This window comes from Rhopilema esculentum, chromosome 17 (genome assembly GCF_057945365.1).
Source record: "Rhopilema esculentum isolate cy_ngs chromosome 17, ASM5794536v1, whole genome shotgun sequence".
Classification (NCBI taxonomy): Eukaryota; Metazoa; Cnidaria; class Scyphozoa; order Rhizostomeae; family Rhizostomatidae; genus Rhopilema; species Rhopilema esculentum.
Genome location: NC_142831.1, coordinates 6095721 through 6116029, shown reverse-complemented (window position 1 = coordinate 6116029; position 20309 = coordinate 6095721). Strand labels below are relative to the sequence as shown.

At 36.3% G+C, this 20309-nt stretch overlaps 2 protein-coding genes and 1 long non-coding RNA gene across 3 annotated transcripts; 1 reads left to right on the top strand and 2 right to left on the bottom strand.

Moving 5' to 3' along the window:
* Positions 1-4118: 4118 nt before the first annotated feature.
* Positions 4119-6848, bottom strand: LOC135686450 (uncharacterized). The gene is made up of 5 exons (XM_089113552.1): positions 6768-6848; positions 5593-5666; positions 4934-5074; positions 4573-4687; positions 4119-4208 (listed from the first exon to the last, which is right to left on the bottom strand). Exons 1-5 carry the CDS (start codon positions 6846-6848, stop codon positions 4119-4121), a joined length of 501 nt encoding a protein of 166 aa, XP_088969678.1.
* A 726-nt stretch (positions 6849-7574) lies between these two features.
* Positions 7575-18997, top strand: LOC135686261 (uncharacterized). The gene is made up of 11 exons (XM_065202497.2): positions 7575-8180; positions 10390-10475; positions 10906-11061; positions 11897-12049; positions 12558-12705; positions 13644-13723; positions 13932-13992; positions 14247-14314; positions 14875-14935; positions 15392-16465; positions 16748-18997. The coding sequence occupies exons 1-11, from the start codon at positions 7661-7663 to the stop codon at positions 17164-17166; spliced, it is 2826 nt and encodes a 941-aa protein (XP_065058569.2). The 5' UTR covers positions 7575-7660; the 3' UTR covers positions 17167-18997.
* LOC135686603 (uncharacterized) lies at positions 11052-15396 on the bottom strand. Its single transcript, XR_010516090.2, has 3 exons — positions 14846-15396; positions 13101-13198; positions 11052-11124 (listed from the first exon to the last, which is right to left on the bottom strand). It is a non-coding gene; the product is annotated as an uncharacterized LOC135686603 (long non-coding RNA).
* Positions 18998-20309: the final 1312 nt, after the last annotated feature.

The window sequence follows — 20309 nt, the reverse complement described above, 5'->3', positions numbered from 1 at the left end:
CCCGCAGATTTTTTAACGAGAGTTTCCTCACCGTCTTGATGTCATCCAGCCAACATGCAGCTGGCCTGCCTCTCCTTCGTTTTCCTTCGCACATTCTGAGCATTAATGGCTTTTCTAGACTGTTTTCTGTCCTCATAATGTGTCCAAAGTAAGGGAATTTTTGATTCATAATTTTTGCTTCTAACGAACATCTCGGCTGTATCTCCTCAAAAACTGATGTATTTGTTCGCCTCACACACCAAAATATAACGTTGAAATGTTCAACAGGCAATGCATTCCCTTTTCGTACCTGCCTTCAAGTTTCTTCTGGTTATCACAGCAGCCAAACGTTTCCTTGCAATAACAAGGTTGCTGTTCAAAAATGGAGTTTTCAACACCGATATTCTGCTCTACACGCCCTTCTCACTTGCATCCAGTTTCAGCCTGGTGTTTCTTTTTTTTCGCAAATTTCAGCCTCACGTGTTTTTTTTAAGTTTTTCAATCTTTAATGGAATTTCCTGTGAATAGTAGAATCCGGACAAACCTTGAGAAAGTAATTCTTTCTGTTTTTCTGTTACTTTTCTTTAATTTTTCAATTTTTGGTGGTATTTTATTTCTTGAATTTTATTGAATTTCAGCCTGCATTGTTTCTTATGTTGATTTTATTTTTTGGGCAAATATCAGCCTGATGTTTCTTATAAGGGTTGTACTTATTAAAAAAGGGTGTAGCTAAGGTTTCAATAGACAAACATAACACCCTATTTTGTAAGTGACGAAAACATTATTTCTTAGAAATTCAAGTTTCTTGAAACATAGTTGTTTTTCGATTGGTTTTTAAAAAAACTACCGGTTCACTAAACCATGCAAAGTCCATTGAAAACGCCTCGTTCAAGCCACCGTTGCATAACACAACCAACCGTTTTGCTAGAGACGAAAATATGCTTGACTTCATACTCGAATAAAGTTTTCTGACGAGTTGCTTCGCAAAGATGTAAATCTGCCTGTATGAATTAAAACAGGGAATATTCAAGTTCAATTTGTGCATTTAAACTGATGTATTCAAATGTTTTTGTCATCATAATCTTATTTATAGCCGATGTTTTCGCGTTTTTATAGAGCATCGACTCGTGGAAATGTAAAATTTTATCTCAAATAAAGATATTAGGGATAACATTTTACTGTATTTTCCAAAAACACCAAGAAACATAGCACAGCCAACTGGGCAAAAAACCAAACTGAAATCACATTTCGTGTAGAAATGGGCTTCCTAGATCGGACGAGGACTTTTTCTATTTGTAATGTTTACTACCTGGCTTCCAAAGGCAGTTTTTGGGACACGGCAAAGCTGTTCATATGGAATAGTCTCCTGGCAATTCCACTTGATGTGACCACACCTCATGAATCATGCATCTGGAATTACAGAGAAATGACGGCTCCCTTACACTTTACATATGCTGTGAAAGTTTGACCAGACTCAACCCACAGACGTTTGCATCGGTAGTTCTCGATTCTAGCATGAGGATTTACAGTGCAATACTCAATTACAGGGCAACCCTGATGATTTACAGGGCAATTCTCACGCATTCAAACGCTCAAGTTAAGAAGTTCTGTAACGAAAAATCAAATTCTACAAGCAGAGACAAATCAAATTTTCAACGAACATAATGCCATTAAATTAAACATACAACTTTATTTCTTACATAGTTTATAATATACTTAATACTTTCCTGCCAAAACCACAAGGCAGGTAAATAAAGAAGAGGAGGTCTGCAGCCCCCTAATCAGGCAAAATATATCACATTGCATCAGTGGTGGCGCCAGAGGGGGGGCAGGGGGGGCTACAGCCCCCCCGTCGGAGGAGGCTAGCCCCTCCGTCGGAAGATAAATTATGCTTGAATTTTTTTTGTCGGAGCGAATTTTTTAAGTTTTGGCGGAAATAGAAATTTCTAAAAGGACTGTTATCAGAATTCAGGAAGCTCATCCCAAAACAACTCATCGACACATCAATTTCATGGTAAATAATAATCTGTTATAAGAAGTTTGAATTGGTTGTTTAGATGTTCAGTACCAGGTGTTTTCCGCATGCTGTTAAATTTGATCTTATGTTATGGATAGTGCAGTTCGTCCAAATCTTGCTTGCTATAACCAACCTACAACATCGGAATATTTTTGTGCGATAGCGATATGGCAACAAATGTTACCCGTTTCAGTGTTTCAGTGTTAGATTCAAGAGTTCTGGGATACTGCCGAAGAAGCAGCGGATCGCTTGGAATTGCCGGAAGAAAAAAGACCACCAAGAAAGAGGGCAACGCCTGCTTCTCTTCGAGAGTTTGTTGTGGAAGCATCTTCAGAGCCTCAAGTAGCAAGCGGGTTTGATGGCTACGTACAAAATGTCAAAGAAATACTAAACAGAACAACTGCAGAACTTTGCAAGCGGTTTGACGAAAAAAACATAAAGATCATGAAAGGCATAACTGCATTGGCCCCCAAGTCGAAAAGCTACTTGGACCCAACAACTCTTGTCAATTTTGCTGAGCTTTTTCAGTCTGAAATTGGTGCACTACGCAGTGAAATTGCCACATTTAAATATATGCTCTCAAGAAAAGAAGAAAAACACCGCCCAAGCACACTTCTGCAACTAGAGGCACACTTGGAAAAGCTAAATGAAGCTTTCTTTGAGCTGCACCGGCTTGTATCCATCGCATGCACTTTGCCAGTCTCTTCAGCCGAATGTGAACGCAGCTTCAGCTCTATGCGCCTCATCAAGAGTGATCTGCGCTCACTTATGAAGGACGAGCGTCTAGACAGTCTGATGATGCTAGGTATTCATCGTGCCCGTGGAAGTGCTCTTGACTTGGACTCAGTAGTAGACAGATTTAAGGCTAAGTTCCCGAAGAGTAGAATTGCTCTGTGAAACAATTTTGATTCTTGGACTTGAATTTTCGATATGTAGAAGTGCGTATTCCACCGCTTAGGTCTGTTCCTATAAAGTTACGTTGTGTTCCAGTTTTCCTTAAGTTCAGTTGGTTGCTTTTTATTTAAATTCATACTTTCCAAAGATAGGCCCTACTTGAATTGGCAACGTTTGATGAGTTGTAAAGATTTAGAGTAGTTTTAAGCTTATCTAGAGGCAGCTTTCAAAAAAAATTTCCAGGGACGCCGGAGAAGGGGGGCGCGGGGGGGCAAGCGCCCCTCCTGCCCTTTGCTAGGAGGGGCAAGGGAGGGGGCAAACGTGCCCTTAGTAATATGTCAAAAAACGTAGTAAAAAACACGATTACACCATTTTGATAGCATTTTTAGCCAATCTAATGGGTGTAGCCACCAAAATTTTCCCGGGGGAGTACCCCCGGACCCCCCGAATTTTCGGCTCGCAACGCTCGCCTTCGGTCTCCAGTACCCTTACAATTCCTTGTCGCCCCCTAGCCCTATCGTTCTCTAAAAAAATTAGCCCCTCCGTCGGAAGTGCTAGCCCCTTTGTCGGAGGAAACCTAGCGCCACCACTGCATTGCATGCTCTAATCGGACACTTCTATCTCAATGGAGCAATAATATTTGTCCAAGATCTACATTAAGCCTCTCTAAACATGCAGCATCTGCTACGCTCATGACCTTCTCTAATGCAAATACATTGTATCTTAAAATCAATCATAGTTTAAGACGCATTATATACAACTCACAAATACCTTGTATATAATATATACATATACAACAATGATCATAAACAACTGCTTATTTCTGATTCAAACTTTTACCTCAATATGACTTTCGCTGATACATTACATCAGTTCTCATTGTATATTTTCTGCCATTTATTAGAGTGGATCCTTCATGTAATATTCTGTGCTCAAATACCAAGACCATACCTTGAAATTAAAGATTTTCAACAAATCAATTTAATTTGACCAAAAATCAATCAGGAGTAAGAGAGCAGATTGAGGGCTGGACTCCGAGGGTCTTGACAGCTTGTTCCTCTTTAAAAAGATGAACTTAAAAACCTTTTAAGACAGTTTTCTAATGACAACGTTAAGCATGAAACTCGAAGTAGCATCTTAGAAACATCCTGCACTATAGACTAAAAGCATGTGCAGCTCCTTTACAGCAACATGTACAGAAGTCAAATTCAAAACTGAAGCAGTGGCTTTATTCACCTGTTTTAACTTGAACAGGGAGGTATCCGGATTCTTTTCCAAACAGAGGATGTAAGAATGTTGTGCAGCCACCTTCATACCCCTATCAAAAACCAAAATCTTATTTGAAAGGATAAAGCATCAAAGAGCATTCCGAAAATCAGATAAAAAGGTAATTAGGCAGTTCGAAAAAGGGGCTGGTGGTTGGCCCACCAAACTCCCCTTACCCTGTAATTGTAAATAGGCTTACTTCAGCCACATACAGATACCTGATTGTGTCACTTTAAAAATTATTACATGCCAAAAAACTGTTTTGGGAATAATGGAAAAATGGGGGACATGAGTCGCAAATACCAATATAGATACAAATGTACTGCAGAAATGTTCTTAAAGTGAGCATTGGAGAAAATTCATCCCCATTGTTACAGTCATACTATTCTCTGAAGGAAAATGATTTCATTGATTACCTCATTTAGATACAGCTGCAATGTAATGCAACTGATCTCACCATTGTCTCTGACATATGACCCATCATAATGAGGTTTGAAGAATTGGCCATTGTCATAACGCAAGAACCTAAGCCTGTACAAAAAAGGAAAAAATGGCTGTTCAGATTGTGTCAGTGACGTAAACATTTTGCTCAACATTTCTTCCATTCAAAATAAATTAAGCAGCGCAGTCAGTCTTCCAATGTGATGTAATTATGTAAAAATTGTAACTATAAAAATAAAATTATCAAAGATTCTAGTTAAAAGAGCTTGCAACTGGAGCATAAGCTCCATATCTCAATTTTAAGTAAAATTTGCATGTAATTCCCATTAATATCACCTCTCATTTAATCCAATAGCTTTTCTACCATCCCACTTTTCAGGAACATAGTCTCTTATTCTCTGCCATAGCCAGTCTGCTCTTTCAACACTATCCCAGATACATCGATAGCTGGACCTAATTTCAGGTGCTAGCACTTGCCTAAATAGCAAAAAATCAATAGATTGTAGCTCATTATTGAGAAGCAAGAGTTTTTTCATGCAAATAGCTAGCAAATTAGTATCTTATAATGCTTTTGGAAACAAAAGTGAATGTAAATAATTACAAATCAAGGATCTAAATAGTATTTTCAAAGACTTTCCACCCAAGAAAACACAGACTTAAAGATTTTGAATGCACCTATGTAGGAGAAAGAATGAACCACACTTTCTTTTTTGTCATTCTATTGAGAATATTTGAGATGTATTTGATAAAGACTGTGACAACTTAGGGACAAGGGGCAATGATACTGCACTTATCAGTTTCACTGCAATAATTTCCATGGATGTGACCTCATAGGACTTACCTTATATATATAAGCTAACATATGGTGATGTTTATAACTTATCAATATCAACTTATCAATATTGCCTTATGCTAGCTTATAAGGTAACTCTAAAAGACATTTAACTGAAATGAGGATCCATATCTGCAGCAAACAGAAAAAAACAAACAAAAACCTTCCACCACCGGTGTTGAGAAGTGCAACCTCATATCCTTTTTCTTCAGTTAACTTGATCAGTTCATCACATTCCTAAATAGAAATCAAATACTTTTCAATGGACTGTTGATAGATACCAATGGTGGTGCCATGGGGGGGGAGGGAGATGGGGGGAGGGAGACTGGGAGGCCCCAAGCTCTTAGCTGGCTTCTATGTTGTCTAAATAAAAATTTCTTTTGAGGGGTAAGATTTTGGCTGAATATTCTTTGTTATGTGATTTTATGATTTTAAAACTGCCTTAGTTAAATTCAATAACTTAATAACAATGTGTTTGATGTATTCATTACCAAATTTTGCAAATCAGAATCTCTTCAAATTCTATTGCTCTTTTTGTCCTTCTCTTTTTCTGCTGTTGTTTGCAAACACCTCTAAGGGGACCATTTTTTAAATAAGGCCAATTCTGACCTTTTAACTCTATCTCTAAGCAACCAGTTTAGAAAGTGTGATAGCTCCTCACCAGATAAAGATACAGCAGGCTTGATTTAAAACGATATTTGTGTGATCAGAAGTAAACTTCAAGTATTTTTTGGACTCTAATACTGGGAATACATTCAGAAAAACAGTCTGCTGTTTGTATACCAGACCTGCCCTGCTTTTGCAGACACTGGGAAGGTAGGACAATAAATAGCATTAAAATTGAAAGTTCACACTAAAAGGCATTTTACACGGCATGAACATCTAAGATCTCGGATAGAAGGACAAAAGACCCTGTAACCACAATTCAGAGTATTTTTAAAAAGCATCTTTAAGCACTGCAATTGTATAAACTGCATTCCTATTTGGTCTATTATCTATTCACTTTATTTAACAATTTTAAATCACAATACTTGATACAAATTAAAGATGCAATATAGTAAAGATTATAGGGTACGTTTTAAAACATAAAAGTTGAACCTCTTTGGTTAGAACATTTTCCAGCACAAATGCTAGTTTTTTATTTTCTTTATCACCGGGAACTTGGACTTCACATCTTTTGATTGATGCAGCACTTTGTGTTGCCATTTGTATTCTACAACGAAAGCTCTAACCGTAAACAACATTATATATATGGTATGGAGGAAACCCATCACCAACTTGAACTAGCAGCCAAATAACATTTCAAAGGTAAAATAGTTGGAAAATCTTGGTACTTACCTTTTTAGCCACCTCTCCTTGTGTCCTGTTTCTTCCGTAATGTACTAGACTGCAAGCGAAACTGGAAGTAAAGTAGGCCATCTCATTTTATTTTGAATGACCCGCTTGGAATATTTAGAAATTTCCTCATGACTAGAACCCAGTCTTTTCTACGTCATAAATGACACGAACGATCCCTTTCCAAGTGGGGGAACACTCATAAAATAGCAAAATGTATCAGCCACTTAATTGATAATTGACATTATTTACAAACTGAAACGACAAACCAGAGGAATCCAGGGCCCACTGGATTCATTTCTATTAATGAAAAGTCTTGCTGGAGACATTCTGGAATGGAGACTACAATAAGTGGACCTAAACAAAATACCTCAAATTTGAAGAAATTACATGTTGTTTGCTAAACCGTAAATCCTTTGTAAACACCAAAGAAAAATTCCCTGAATGAATTCAAGAATAAAAAATTGACTTTATAAAGCAATGCCGTCGGAAGCGGAGGTAGGGCTTGGGGGCTGGAGCCCCACTAGGGGTGGAGCTATTGAAGTGAAAGCAATACAATGGCAGCCCTCCCCCAAATGAATTTCATTCCGTTCATTCCTACTGTTAGGCATTGCTGCAAAAGATGAACTTAATCACCTCCGTTCCGTTTTATGTTAGGTTAACTTTCAGCAATTAACAGATATTATTTTCAAATATTTTCTACATCCAGGGGATCTAATTTTGTTTTAATGCTCTAGCAGGTCTCAAGTTAGAAAACGGTAAACAAAATGTTGTCAAAAATGCTTAAAAAATGCGTCATTGTGGGCTATCGAATGACGTCATTTGAGTAATCCCGCAGAAGGAAAAAGGAACGCAGAAGAATTCTATTCAATGTTTTATTTAGGTACAAAGGCAAAATGGCGGGGAGATTGATGGCTCCCGATCAAATGACTGAACATTGTCTGAGTAATGATGACTCTACCGCACCGCCAGTGACAAATTTAAGCCCTTCCTTCAAAAATGGACCTGAAAATGAGGATATGAATGTCAATTCAGTGCACAAGTGTGCTGAAAATGATTTCAAAGTCATTTCCGGCGGGGGAACTGTTTCGCGAGTTGAGAAGAAAAACGCCGGCCTAATTGTCAACAAAGAGAGGGATAAAATTTCTACACAAGAGCCATTGGAATTAGCTGATAGCACACGCAATAAAATGGTATCTCATCTTGTGAAAACGCATCCAGATAGTTCAGACAGTTTTGTGGGAGATTATAACCCAATATCGCCTGAAACCTCCTCATCTGAAATGGCAACAAATGGTGGTGAAAACAATGACAAAGAAGTCAGTCAAAATGAACAAGAAATTTCTGAGAGCGATATCGATTATTTAGAAGACATGAGAGTCTTTGAGCAGATGGATAATGCAGGCCAGCCAAAAGGTAATTTTACGTTTTTTGTTAAGCTTTTGAAGAAATGTCATTCTGTTATTGTTTTCTGCCTCCAAAAATCTGATGTCCACAATTATAGCCCGTCACTTTAGTGTGAAGATATGCACGCTGCATTATGCCCTCTCAGATTTTACCAGAATGCAAAGAATTTTAATGTGCAGTGAATAGTTTCTACTGCTGATGGTTAAGCAGGAATAAACCATTTGTGGAGGATTTTCTTACTGCAACCAACGGCACATACTTGGCTGCCAGAGTGCAAAGTATTTTATGTAGGCAGGGAATTATTTCACATCATCAGCTGGTCTGGATTTCATGGCAGTTTTTGAAGAAATCTCGGGGGTGCACAAGCTATTACCAGAGAATCCAAGGATGCATTTGTCATAAGTGTGCACATTTGAGTGTGTATCGAATTTCTCATTGATTCTTAAGTGTGTGCATATTTTTTCGGCACTTTTCCTGTTTACATCAATTTTACATCTCAGGGAAATTAATGATTGAGAGTTGAACTATGCACCTACCACTACCATCAGTGGCAGTTATCCAAATTCTTAAAGGTTTGTCAAGGTAAAGAGATTGATAAAAGAATGTTTGAAAAGGCCAAAAACAAGATCATCCTAAGACCTAAAGTATGATCTTAAGCAGGGCCACTGAGATGTAAAAGTCCAAGAGGGGGACAAGGGGGCAAATTTCCTAAGGGCCTCAATGTCTAAGGAACCTCATAAAAAGAGGAATTTCATTTTAAGAAAAAGATTACTCTGTGTATTGTTAAATGATAGTAATCAGTTTATAAAATGGAAGTACTTGACAATGAAACAATTGAAACAAAGTAATATTGAAACCATTGCAAGAAAATAACTGCAAACATTACTCTGATGTGTATTTTAAGCTGATGTAAAGAATGGGGTCGCAAAAATTTTTTGCTCGCTTTGCTTGCAAGGATGCCTTTGTTTTTCAGTTTTGCTGGAACGGAAAGGTTGAAAAGTTTGTCTGTGACAAGGTGGGCTACAAAAAGGGGAGTGGCAAAGATGATAGTAGATATTGAGAAGACCTGTTCCCTTAGAAGTACTCCAGAAACCAAAGAAAGATAAATTGGTAGTAAAACTTAGCGGGCAATCAAAGTTTTACAATCATCCCATTTATAACAGCCATGATTTTTATAAATCCAAATATTGCGTATAGTGACATAGCCATTTAATACCCATTTTATGTATGGATATTTTCGTCAACATTTTCTCTATGTTTAGGTTCGTTGATGGTAAAAAATTAGGCTGTTTGGGTGGCACATATCCATGTTAATATTTTGTTATGTTACCCCACTCTTGCGCCCCTGACCTGGAATATTTTATCATGTTAGTAGAAGAACTCTACGATTTGCCGTCAGCACCAACACTGCCCCTCCTCACTATTGTTTACTTTATCTTTCTCAAACAAACAGCATCAAAAAGTCACACAACGATGCGCATTTCTCGTTTCACTAACGATGCTGCAACTGCCCAGATCTATATTCACAAAAATTGTGCGGATGGGATATGATGAAAAATTTATTGCAATGAGAATACATTCTTGCGCATACCTAAACTTTGCAGTCTGGCTTGGCTGTGACTTATGAGTTCAAAAATTTGACCTGCGAGCCCATTACAGTACTATAGTATAATATGCATGACTTCATTGATTTTTTGGGTCACAAGAGGTGTGCAGTGCAAGAATCAGAAATCCAGCATATGCAAGTTCTCCAGCCTGGAAACTTTCACTCAGGATTGTAATTCATGAGCATTTCCTATACAGTTTTAAACAATCAATATGTTGCTTCAGTTCTGGATTATTTGTCAGTTCTTGTTTTCAAGATGTTTGTTGTGACCCCTTTGCTTCAGTTCGAAATAAAGCTGTGAACAGAGAATTGTTTGCATTGTCTTTTCTTTAACAATGGTAACTAACTACTTTTTTAACAGGTAGTAACTAAATTATATCTATGAATTTTTATTTACATGCAAAAGATCAGTATGCATTATTGCAACACAAGGATCATGATTAACATGCATCTTTTAAAAACATAGTATGAAATATTTGGTTACCCTTACCAGATTCCTACGTTATTCGTTATAGTGTATACCATCCCATTTTTAGCTGAATAGGCCTTTTTCATTTTGTTAAACATTTGTCTAAGTTTACAGAATAATCACTTTCTATGTTTTTTACTCAGGACCAATGGAATGGATAATGAGACAAATGTCAATGGATACTGACCCAAGGGACATAATCACTCATTTAATACCAGGAGTCATGGTTGTGAGTATTTGTTTCTCCCAGTTTCATCATATTTGAGCTCACTATATTCGCAAAACAAAGATGCTCATGATCCAACATGCATTTCAATTCCTTGCTCACATAATTCTGTTCACATTGAGAAGATACCAAAGGTACCCTTAGAAAGGTTATCCAGCAAGTTTATCTTTAAAGTATAAAGGCTGAGATGTTATGAATGAAGGAATGAATAATGAGTCAGTAACACTAGTATCAACCTGCTTTACTGCTTGCTATAGAGAACATAGCATTTGATCAAAACCAGCTTTTCAAAATCATGATCAGAACTTTCGTGTTCATGATTTTGCGAAATATAATGTTTAAAATATTGCCTTTTATTCTATCATTAAATTTAGCAAACAATGTGATTGCACTATTGTTTTATTTGTTTTATAGTTATATAATTCTATTTTAGCCTAATCATCTAGATGACCTTAGCCTTTGGAAAGGCATTTGGGAATTGATTACAGAACCCAAGGCAAGAACAAAACTCAATGATGTTAATACAATTGAGGATGTAATCAAGCTAATTGAGAAATCAAAGAAGATCATTGTACTCACTGGAGCTGGGGTGTGTATTCATTGATATTACATCATTTTGCCAGAGGACAAATATTTTGATCCTCTGTGTTAGCTGTAGTAAAATATGATGAATAATTTAGACTACTTACTAATAGATTTCATGCAAAGAATTGTTATAATATATCATATTTTTAACTTTACCTGCAATAATGGACAATTCAGTCCTCCCGCACCCAGGATATCAGATTTCTATCTGCGAGAGACTGCTTAATGTTTTAAAATCAGGGGTGGTGCTAGAAGCAAAGATGTAAGCACAAAATGCTTACATTCTATTAAGTTAGTGATGAAAAATGTATGCAAATGTCAGTAAAAAAGTATGAAGAATAATTGACACATCCACACAGCAGTTTTTGGGGCATGTTCACCTTCAATACAATTGACGTAACAAGATTTGCTGTCTTTAAGTGCTTTTACTTATCTTGAATGGCTAATGTAAAAAAGGAAATGAGCTTTGTTTTTATTTGAATTAAATTAGTAGCTGGAAATTTTGCTCAAATTGCCAAAAATTTTGTAAAGCAGACACTGAAAATACCAGATGATTGTATTTTGTAAGCTAATCTTCATTATTTGTTAGTAGTGCAGAACAAAAATTTTACAGGATGTATGTATATCACTAGAAAACAATGTTCCATAGAAAGAGAGTAACAAAAAATCTAATGTTCATTTTAAAATCAAATGGAGATTTCAGGCAAAAAAATTTCCTGGCAAATAGCAACAATTTCCTGGCAAATAGCAACAATTTCCTGCAATAAATTTGTGCCCAGCTTCTGAATGATTCTTCTTTTGCTTCATTAAATTAAAGTATTTCTGTTTTTTTAAACAAGGTATCAGTTTCATGTGGAATACCAGATTTCAGATCACGGGATGGTATATATGCAAGATTGAGCAAAGATTTCCCAGACTTGCCAGACCCTCAATCGATGTTTGATATTCATTATTTTCGAAGGGATCAAAGACCATTTTTCAAATTTGCAAAAGTAAGTCTTTGTGTGCGTGGGAATTATTGAAACAACCTGATTTTGTTGATGTTGCAAGACTTTGTTGTTTTTTGTTTTCATTTGTCAGAAAATAGGCATTTATTTGCGGCTAAGAGTATGGGTCTATAGAATCATAGATCTTAATTATGATAATGCATTTTGTCAGGGGGAATTAACCCTAATATACATGCACAGTACATAAATTATCATATTATTTAAAGTTTTTCAAATACAAGTGGGAAAAATTACACCGTTGAGAATCATATAAGAAGGCTTTAATTTCTTGGAAGTTTGTTATTCTCAATAATCAGCTTCAAGGTGATGAGCAATCAAACCAAAATTTATAGAAACATTTTCCAGATCCTAGCCGGCTGAATTATGCAAGTGATAACATTTTATTAGATATCTTTTCATAAAGCCTCTACTCATAAAACTAGGCTATAAGCAGTGGTAGAAACCAATTATTCTAAAATCAGTTTTAATTTTTTCTTCTACTTTCCTTTATAAGGAAATATACCCAGGCCAATTCAAGCCATCCTTAAGTCACATGTTTATTGCGGCTCTTGATAAAAAAGGAAAATTGCTACGGAACTATACCCAAAACATTGACACATTGGAACAAACTGCTGGTATTGAGAGAGTGGTCCAGTGTCATGGTAAGTGTCTTTTTAACAGTGTTTAACATCCCAAAAAGTTTTAAAGCATAAACATTGACACATTGGAACAAACTGCTGGTATTGAGAGAGTGGTCCAGTGTCATGGTAAGTATCTTTTTAACAGTGTTCAACATCCCAAAAAGTTTTAAAGCATAGTTTTTATTTCCTTACATGATGTTGCAATGTGCTGGATATTATGGGGGTTTAAGGGACCCCACCCAAAACCTGATGTGACTCAGAAAAATGATCTCAATAAATGAAATTTCAAGACCTGATAGAGCTTCTCAGCATCTCTTTTGTTCTAAAAAGCCATTAATTTATTTTTATCTGCAAATCAAATTGTGTTACACTAGACTTGATCAAAATGGATCCATTACAAAGTATAACAAGTATACCTTGTGTTTACACTGCATCTAGTGTTTTTTAGCCATCTCTGCCTTCTTTCATGTTGCCTTTTGATGAGGTAACCCAAATGTGCTTGTCTATGCAACATCTAGTATAATAGGATTAAACAGCTGAGATGAGTAAAGCTACCATATGAAAGAGTCTGTTTCAAGAAGTCAGACTGCATGAGCAGATTCACTACTGCATAAAGATGATAGAACAAATTTATTCAAGAAATATGTAAATAAATAAATCAGTTCCAACAACACCATCTAATTTTGAATTCAGTCCTAGAGGGGGACAACCCATCTGACTTTCTGGACCCATCCTCATCAGTTGCACTGTGAATATGGAATCTTGTTGGGTGTATGTTATTGTACATATTAAATTGTAGTGGCGAGCCCAGTTTTCAGATCAGATCAAGAAAGTCTTAGTTCTTATTAAGTAAATTCTTTGAATTCCTTGGTACTTTTCATTATCAAAGCACTTTATATGCCTCTGCCTTTACTTCTAGATGGGAACATTTTTTCTAAGTTCTGTTTATGTATTTTTAGGCTCATTTGCCACAGCATCATGTACCAATTGCAAATACAAAGTTGCCTCAGATGTTATTCGTGATGACATTTTTAACCAGGTGGGCGTTTCTACTGCCTTTCCTAACTTGGAACTTTGTTTGTTTTACCAGTGCTCAAAAATGATTTGATTAACATATAATCATGTCTATTAATAACTTTGTTACACAAACTTTTGTTATTCTCAAACATTTGTTGACTTCTGTTTTGTCAGTCCTTTAATTTTATATATTGACAAAACTGTATTCATAAGTTTCATTTACTTTAAAGGTAATACCAACATGCGAGAATTGTTCTCCGGATGAGTCTACTCTGGCTGTAATGAAACCTGGTTAGTGGCAATCAATTTTTGTCTAGAATATTTTTTCATTTAAAAAAACCAAATTTTTGTTTGCTTTTTCTCTGTATTTTAATTTATGATTCATGATTTGTTTAGAACAAATAAACCTGCCTAAATTCACACATTCAGAGTTTTTCAAACATTTTGCCACAGAATAAGACTTTGCATAATCACATTGTTTGCTCTTATTTCCATGTATTCCAGTTCAAATCATTTAGGGTCTTTCAAATTATTTAATTTTTTAGATATTATATTTTTTGGAGAAGGATTACCTGATGCTTTTTATCAAAATTTGGATGTTGACAAACATGAGGTAATGAAATAAATTAAGAAATATTTACCTGTGAAATTAAATTTTTGATTTGCATTAATGGTACTTACATGTATTTAAAGTATATTTTATTTCTACATAATCACGTGATCTTGATTTATTCATTTGAAAATTTGGTCTTGAGCCAGTTTTGTGGAAAGGGAAAAAATTATGGAAAGAATTTGTCAATGCATGAAAGGATGCTTTCTTGAATTGGAGAAAACGATCTTTCATTAAAGACTTTTAGTAACAAGAAGGCTGGTAACAGGGTATTTCCTATGGGGGTGTGAGAGAAGTGACACTCCATCTGGAAAAAAACATGAAAAAATGCTTTGTCAGCAAATGAAGGATGGCTTTCTGACTTTTGGGCAATGAGATTAGATGCCCTCTTGAGCATAATTAGTAGCATGAACTGGTACATTGGCAACAAGACATCATTTAATGTTGATATTGATGCAACAAGGACCATAAATTAGTGAAGTTTATTTTGAAGATTTTGATTTGACTGTGTATGTTTGGGTATGTTAATCTCACCTAACAAACATCACTTTATTCCGCTCCAGGCTGACCTTCTTATTGTCATTGGCTCTTCACTCAAGGTCAGGCCAGTGGCTTTGATTCCAGGTAACTTCTTTGAGGCTGTTTCATCATCAAGGGTAAAATCTAAATTGAATAAAGAAATGCATATCTAAAATCAAAACTGTAAATTGCAAATAAGGCAATTTTGTTTTTGTCTGCTTAATTGTTTTATATGTTTATCATGTGCAGATAAGTTTGCAAATTTCTCAAAATTCTAAATGATTAATTGAAGCATGTAGTTTATTCAAGTCGAGAGAGGTACTCTCGGGCTGAGAAAGCCCATTACCAACATGGCTGCACAAACCTATAAAGGATTGCAAAGTATTGTAAGACACAGCATTTTGAAAACAAAGCATTCTGAGAAACAAAAAAGTCTGGGGACTGGCTTCTGTCACATATAACTGTGCTTGAATTTTGAAATTTCTGTCTTACTGTTTAAACAGTTTTGATTTTCTTTAGTTTTATAACTCTTAATGGCATCATATAAACTCCACTTTGTAGATTACCTCAAGCCTGATGTGCCACAGATACTAATAAACCGCGAGCCCTTGCACCATTTTAACTTCGACGTAGAGTTGCTAGGCAACTGTGATGCTGTCATCGCTGAACTGTGTCGCCGGCTTGGAGAAGACTGGAGCGAGGTTGTTCAGGATTACGTAATGCCTCCACTTGACAAAGATGCTATAGGAATGATGTTTGAATCAAGTTCTGAAAGTGGCTCAGTCCATTCTCGTGAGACTGTAGATTTTGACGCTGGTTTGGCAGGAGACGCGAATGAAAGAACGCCAAGCAAAGACCGTAATGAGTATTTTAATAAAAACGATTCCTGTTCGGGAAGCAGTGATATAAAAGGAAATGATATCATAGATAAAAAGGAATGTTTAGATGATAGCTCGGTAAATGTTGACCCTAACCAGGTTATGGTAGAGGATGCCTCAGTAGAAGTTAATATCAGTCATATAATGGTTGAAGGTGAACCGGTTGAAACAGACCGGATCAAGTGTGAAGATGAAAGCAAAGATAGCCTTGTTAATCCTGCTGAAAACAGACAAAGCGATATTCTTGCAGCTAACTGCAGCTCAAGGCAAAGCACCAAAGAAAACATGGATCCTAAGTTTTTGCCAGATAATAAAAACAATCCCAGGAAACGTGAACTAGAACGGATTTGTGAAAAATGCGAAATGTTGAAGGTCATTGGGGATGGAAAAATGGACGAAAAAAGTGCCACGAGGGAAGTGGATGTCGTGGAAGATGTAAAAATTGGGGCATCTGCAGATTCTGGTTTCGTAGGCAGTTGCACAGAATCGAGTGAAGATTCAAATAATGTGGAAAGGGAACGGCAGTGTACGTGTGGTGTGGACAATAAAAGAATAAAGTTAGAACCTGAATTTAAGGAAGATGAAAAAATGACAAAAGAAGAGCCAAGTGGCTCAGAACTAGCCGGTCCTTCAGAAGAGAAGGACAGTAAACAAACTGGGGAAGGTATTGGCGAGAAGAGAAAGGCAAGGATAAGCCTACGACCTAGCTCTCCATCGTTCAACAAAGAGTCTGTGATGGAAAAGTTCGAGAATGAAGGTAGTTTTTATGTACAGATGTTAAATCCAATGTTTTTCTAAATTTTTGTTCTTGTAAAGAACAAACCAAAAGAACATTCTTTTCTAGCGTGAAGTTATAGCTTAAACCAACCTGTACTACTCACCAAATCCTAGCATCTTGCCCTGTACAAGCGACTAGTTAAATTATAAATGGCCGCCCAGCGCTAATAGGGGTTGCTTTATCGCTGCAGATAACATAACTAGACAGTCTTAATTATTGAGCTCTATTAAATTGTTAGCAACATCTTTGGTTGTTTTTCAGATATTTTCTATCTGCTTGTTCCGCCGAACCGGTACATATTCCATGGTGCAGAGATTGATCGTCACATTAGTTTCATGCCAGAAAGTGACTCTTCAAGCAGTCAAGATGACATTGGTGGCTCAAGGAAGCTTTTGGAAGAGGATGATGGTGAGAATTCAAACGCAACGGTACCAGAGGGTGGCCAGTTGATGGAACCAAGTGGACCAGGTTCATCAATAAAGATAGAAAGTCAAAAGGGACAATTATATGGGGATGTACCCAGTGCCACTGATGGAGAATCTTTAAATAGCGTTGAAAACCATGATGTTCACGAATCAGAGAAACTGCTTTCTGAGCAAAATGACGTCACAAAGAGTGTTGGCGAATCCAAGGTTTCAGAGTTCAATAAAGCTGGAGCAAGCGCCGTTGTGGATTCATAACGCAGACATTCGCATTCAAACATGCCGATAAAAATACTTATCGCATTTGGGATTGAGCAGTACGTTGCTGCTTGGATAGGTTTTTATGAAAATTGGTATCGCAGTGATGGGATTATTTGAAATTTGAAACTGAATTTTTAAAATCTATTGGTACGGTGGCGATGGTGTGAAGAATAATTGAGAATATATTGTTTATGAATTGAATTTCACGAACTTATAGGATTTTAAATGGCCTAGCCAAAGACAAATGCATGACAGAAATTGGGAAAAATTCATTGGAGACGCAAGGGTTGCTCAATGGGCATCTGTGAAATGTGACGGATATAAAAAACAGACGTTTTTAACAACATTCTTTAAAGTATTTATTATCGTTTAATCATAAAGATTATTAATAACTTATAGCCATGCAGTATTTTGCCATTTATATGCAGTGAAAATTACACGCAGATGGTTTCATTAATTGATATTTTCAGTCGATCATTTTTGCAAAATTTATCGAAAATACATTCATTATATAATTTATATTTTCTTCCAAGGCGAGTAAGCCAGACGGCACAAGCTTTGAATATTACTCCGCACACATTATAAAGATCTCGCCTCTCTGGTAGATCTCAAGTTAGGGGACCCTACTGAACCACAATAATTTTTCTTAAGAATTACCTGAAGTTTTCAAAGCCGAACAGAGCCCCTCAGGGTTGAGATGACAGGAATGGAATCTATCAAAATGGGGGGTTTTCTTTGATCCCTTCAGTGAAGGTCAATATAAATTTGGTTGAAGAGCGCAGGTCTCAAGATATATTGAAAGTGAGGCACCTTCAATTTGCCCCCCTTAGCCCCTTTTTTACCTTTTTCACCTTTGCTTGTGTTTGATGCACCCACTTTAAGTATGAATGAGATTTTACATATCGTGGGAAAAATTCATCCTAACTTTTGTAGTAAAGTGCAAAATATTTGCAGATAATCTGTTTCTGGGGAAAGCTGGGTGTGAATTATGACGAAATTTTTCTGTTTGAGACTATAAGTAGTTTTATAATTATCATTTTATATAATTATAATCATTATGGAATTTAATATGATGGCTCAAATTATTACCAAGAAGAGGATGGAAATTTGACGTTAGCTCCTTAAATCGGTTGTAAATTCCATTTTCAATTTCAATGAATTAGTTGATAATTTTAGTGAATGCATAATTAGTAAATCCAGCAGTCTGGAAAGCTTTCGTCAAGAAGTTTAATCAGTAAAACGTGAATGCAGTTATCTTCCATCACTAGAGCTTGTTTGTGGCCAACAAACTTCATTAACTCTAGATAAAAATCCTGAGGAAAATTATTCTTTGCAAATGTCAAGAACTAGTAACCATCATGGTTTTGATGATGTCTAAGTTTTTAATCAATTTTTTACAACCAACCAATCAATTTCAAAACCATTTTTAAGCTCCCTGCAAATATTGAATTTCAAGACCCCTCTTTTTAATTGTAGCAGAGTGTCTGCACCCACAGGGTATTAATCAACCATATTAGCTAGAGGTCATCTCATAATTGCTACAAGGCAGCCCCACTAGCTTAACGTAATTACCCAGTCTAACCCAACGTCTTCTAGCTTAAAGCTCAATTTTACATCTCAGACTGCTTTTCTACTCAAGATATCCATCGTATTGCATTCACTTATCATGACATTTTAGGACAGTTTGTACGGTCGTTTTCCAAACACAATCTCAACGCAGTTTGCAAGAATGATGTTTGGTAATATAACTGTATTTTTAATCGTTTAGTTTTCAAATTAGACCGAGGTTAAGAATAAAATTTTGAAGTATTTATGGTCGTTTTGAAGATTACGGAACCTCTCTCTCTCGCCTCACATTCTAATGTTGTTAGTTTTTGGTCTATATAATCTCTAACCCTTACCAAAATTATTAAAACTTTTTCAGAAAATCTTAACATGTTTTATAATTTCCCCCTCCCCCCCCCCTTACAAATTTGATAAATATCAATGTTGCATAATTTTCAGTGACAATCCAACTAGGGTTAGACGCATAAAAACTTGCAATGGAGGAGTGAAGGAAGACACAATTCAAGGGGAAGGGGAGAGAATAGCAACATCGTTAATGGCATTGAGAGGTATAATTTAAGGGCAATATCTCCGAATTCATTATATCTAAACAAAATAACTTACGGTGAAGTTTCGGCTTATGAATAGATAATAATTCCCCTGTGCCTATGATTTTGGAACAATGTACCTCTGTTGCATTTGTAAACAATAGGAAGCTTTAAAGGCAAGCTCCATCTAGTTTAGTGAAAGTGACAAAACGTCCATACATTCTGAGTAAGGGAAAATAACTATAAGAATACAAAGCATTGCTTTCGGCATAGCTGCTTAATTTGTAGACAAATTGGAGTAAATTACAGGACATTTTAGGGTTAATTTACGGACAGAAAAGTGTCCGAATTTTAGGGAGCTGCCTTCCTCTTTACAATTTGTGGACAATTTGAAGAGACAAATGTTCTCAAGTGTGGCTTTTACATTCATTGTTATTTGTTCCATGTTACCATTCAAAACGTTGTCAAATAAGGGTGAGCTGGTTCTCAGAATAATAGACCATTTTCGTTTACAAGACTGAAGGTGGCGTTCTCTAACCATTTAGAAATTTTTTTGGGCTGTCAGTGCAATTTGTGATGGTTTATTGTGCATCATCATTAGTGGTATAATGTTTTATTTATTGCCAATCGCAAAGATGACCATAAACAAATCCTAAACCGTTTTTAAGTGAGTTTAGAAGAAAAAACAATGGAGTAATTCCGACAACTAGACACAATGTAATGCTTACTCGAGCACTGCTACAATGAGTTAAGCCCAAGGGCACAAAAACATATATTGATTTTGTATTGAAGGAGAAAAGACAATACTTATAATATGTTCCTAGGCCTCTCCAGGTTGTTACTCGCTGCAGATTTTCTGGCAACCTTTTTTGCAATGGTAACTGAAGGGGCAGCAAAGATTTTTTGCAAAGCGTGTTACACGCATCACTGATCTCTGCAGCTTGCAAGCATTGAGGCCGCGTAACTGTCTTGGAGACTGGGGCTAGTATAGTATCTAAACAAAGGCGCCAAACCTGAGATTGTAGTGGGTTCATTAGAGTTTAGGGA

What these genes read in the sequence shown, in the direction of transcription:
- LOC135686261 (XM_065202497.2), top strand. Translation starts at nt 7,661, where the DNA reads ATGGCGGGGAGATTGATGGCTCCCGATCAAATGACTGAACATTGTCTG. An exon ending in TAATACCAGGAGTCATGGTT is followed by an intron (nt 10,476 to 10,905) that starts GTGAGTATTTGT and finishes ATTCTATTTTAG; the next exon opens with CCTAATCATCTAGATGACCT. An exon ending in GGAAAAGTTCGAGAATGAAG is followed by an intron (nt 16,466 to 16,747) that starts GTAGTTTTTATG and finishes GTTGTTTTTCAG; the next exon opens with ATATTTTCTATCTGCTTGTT.
- LOC135686450 (XM_089113552.1), bottom strand. Translation starts at nt 6,848, where the DNA reads ATGGCCTACTTTACTTCCAGTTTCGCTTGCAGTCTAGTACATTACGGA. An exon ending in AAGGAGAGGTGGCTAAAAAG is followed by an intron (nt 5,667 to 6,767) that starts GTAAGTACCAAG and finishes ATTTCTATTTAG; the next exon opens with GAATGTGATGAACTGATCAA. An exon ending in GCTATTGGATTAAATGAGAG is followed by an intron (nt 4,688 to 4,933) that starts GTGATATTAATG and finishes TTTTTTGTACAG; the next exon opens with GCTTAGGTTCTTGCGTTATG.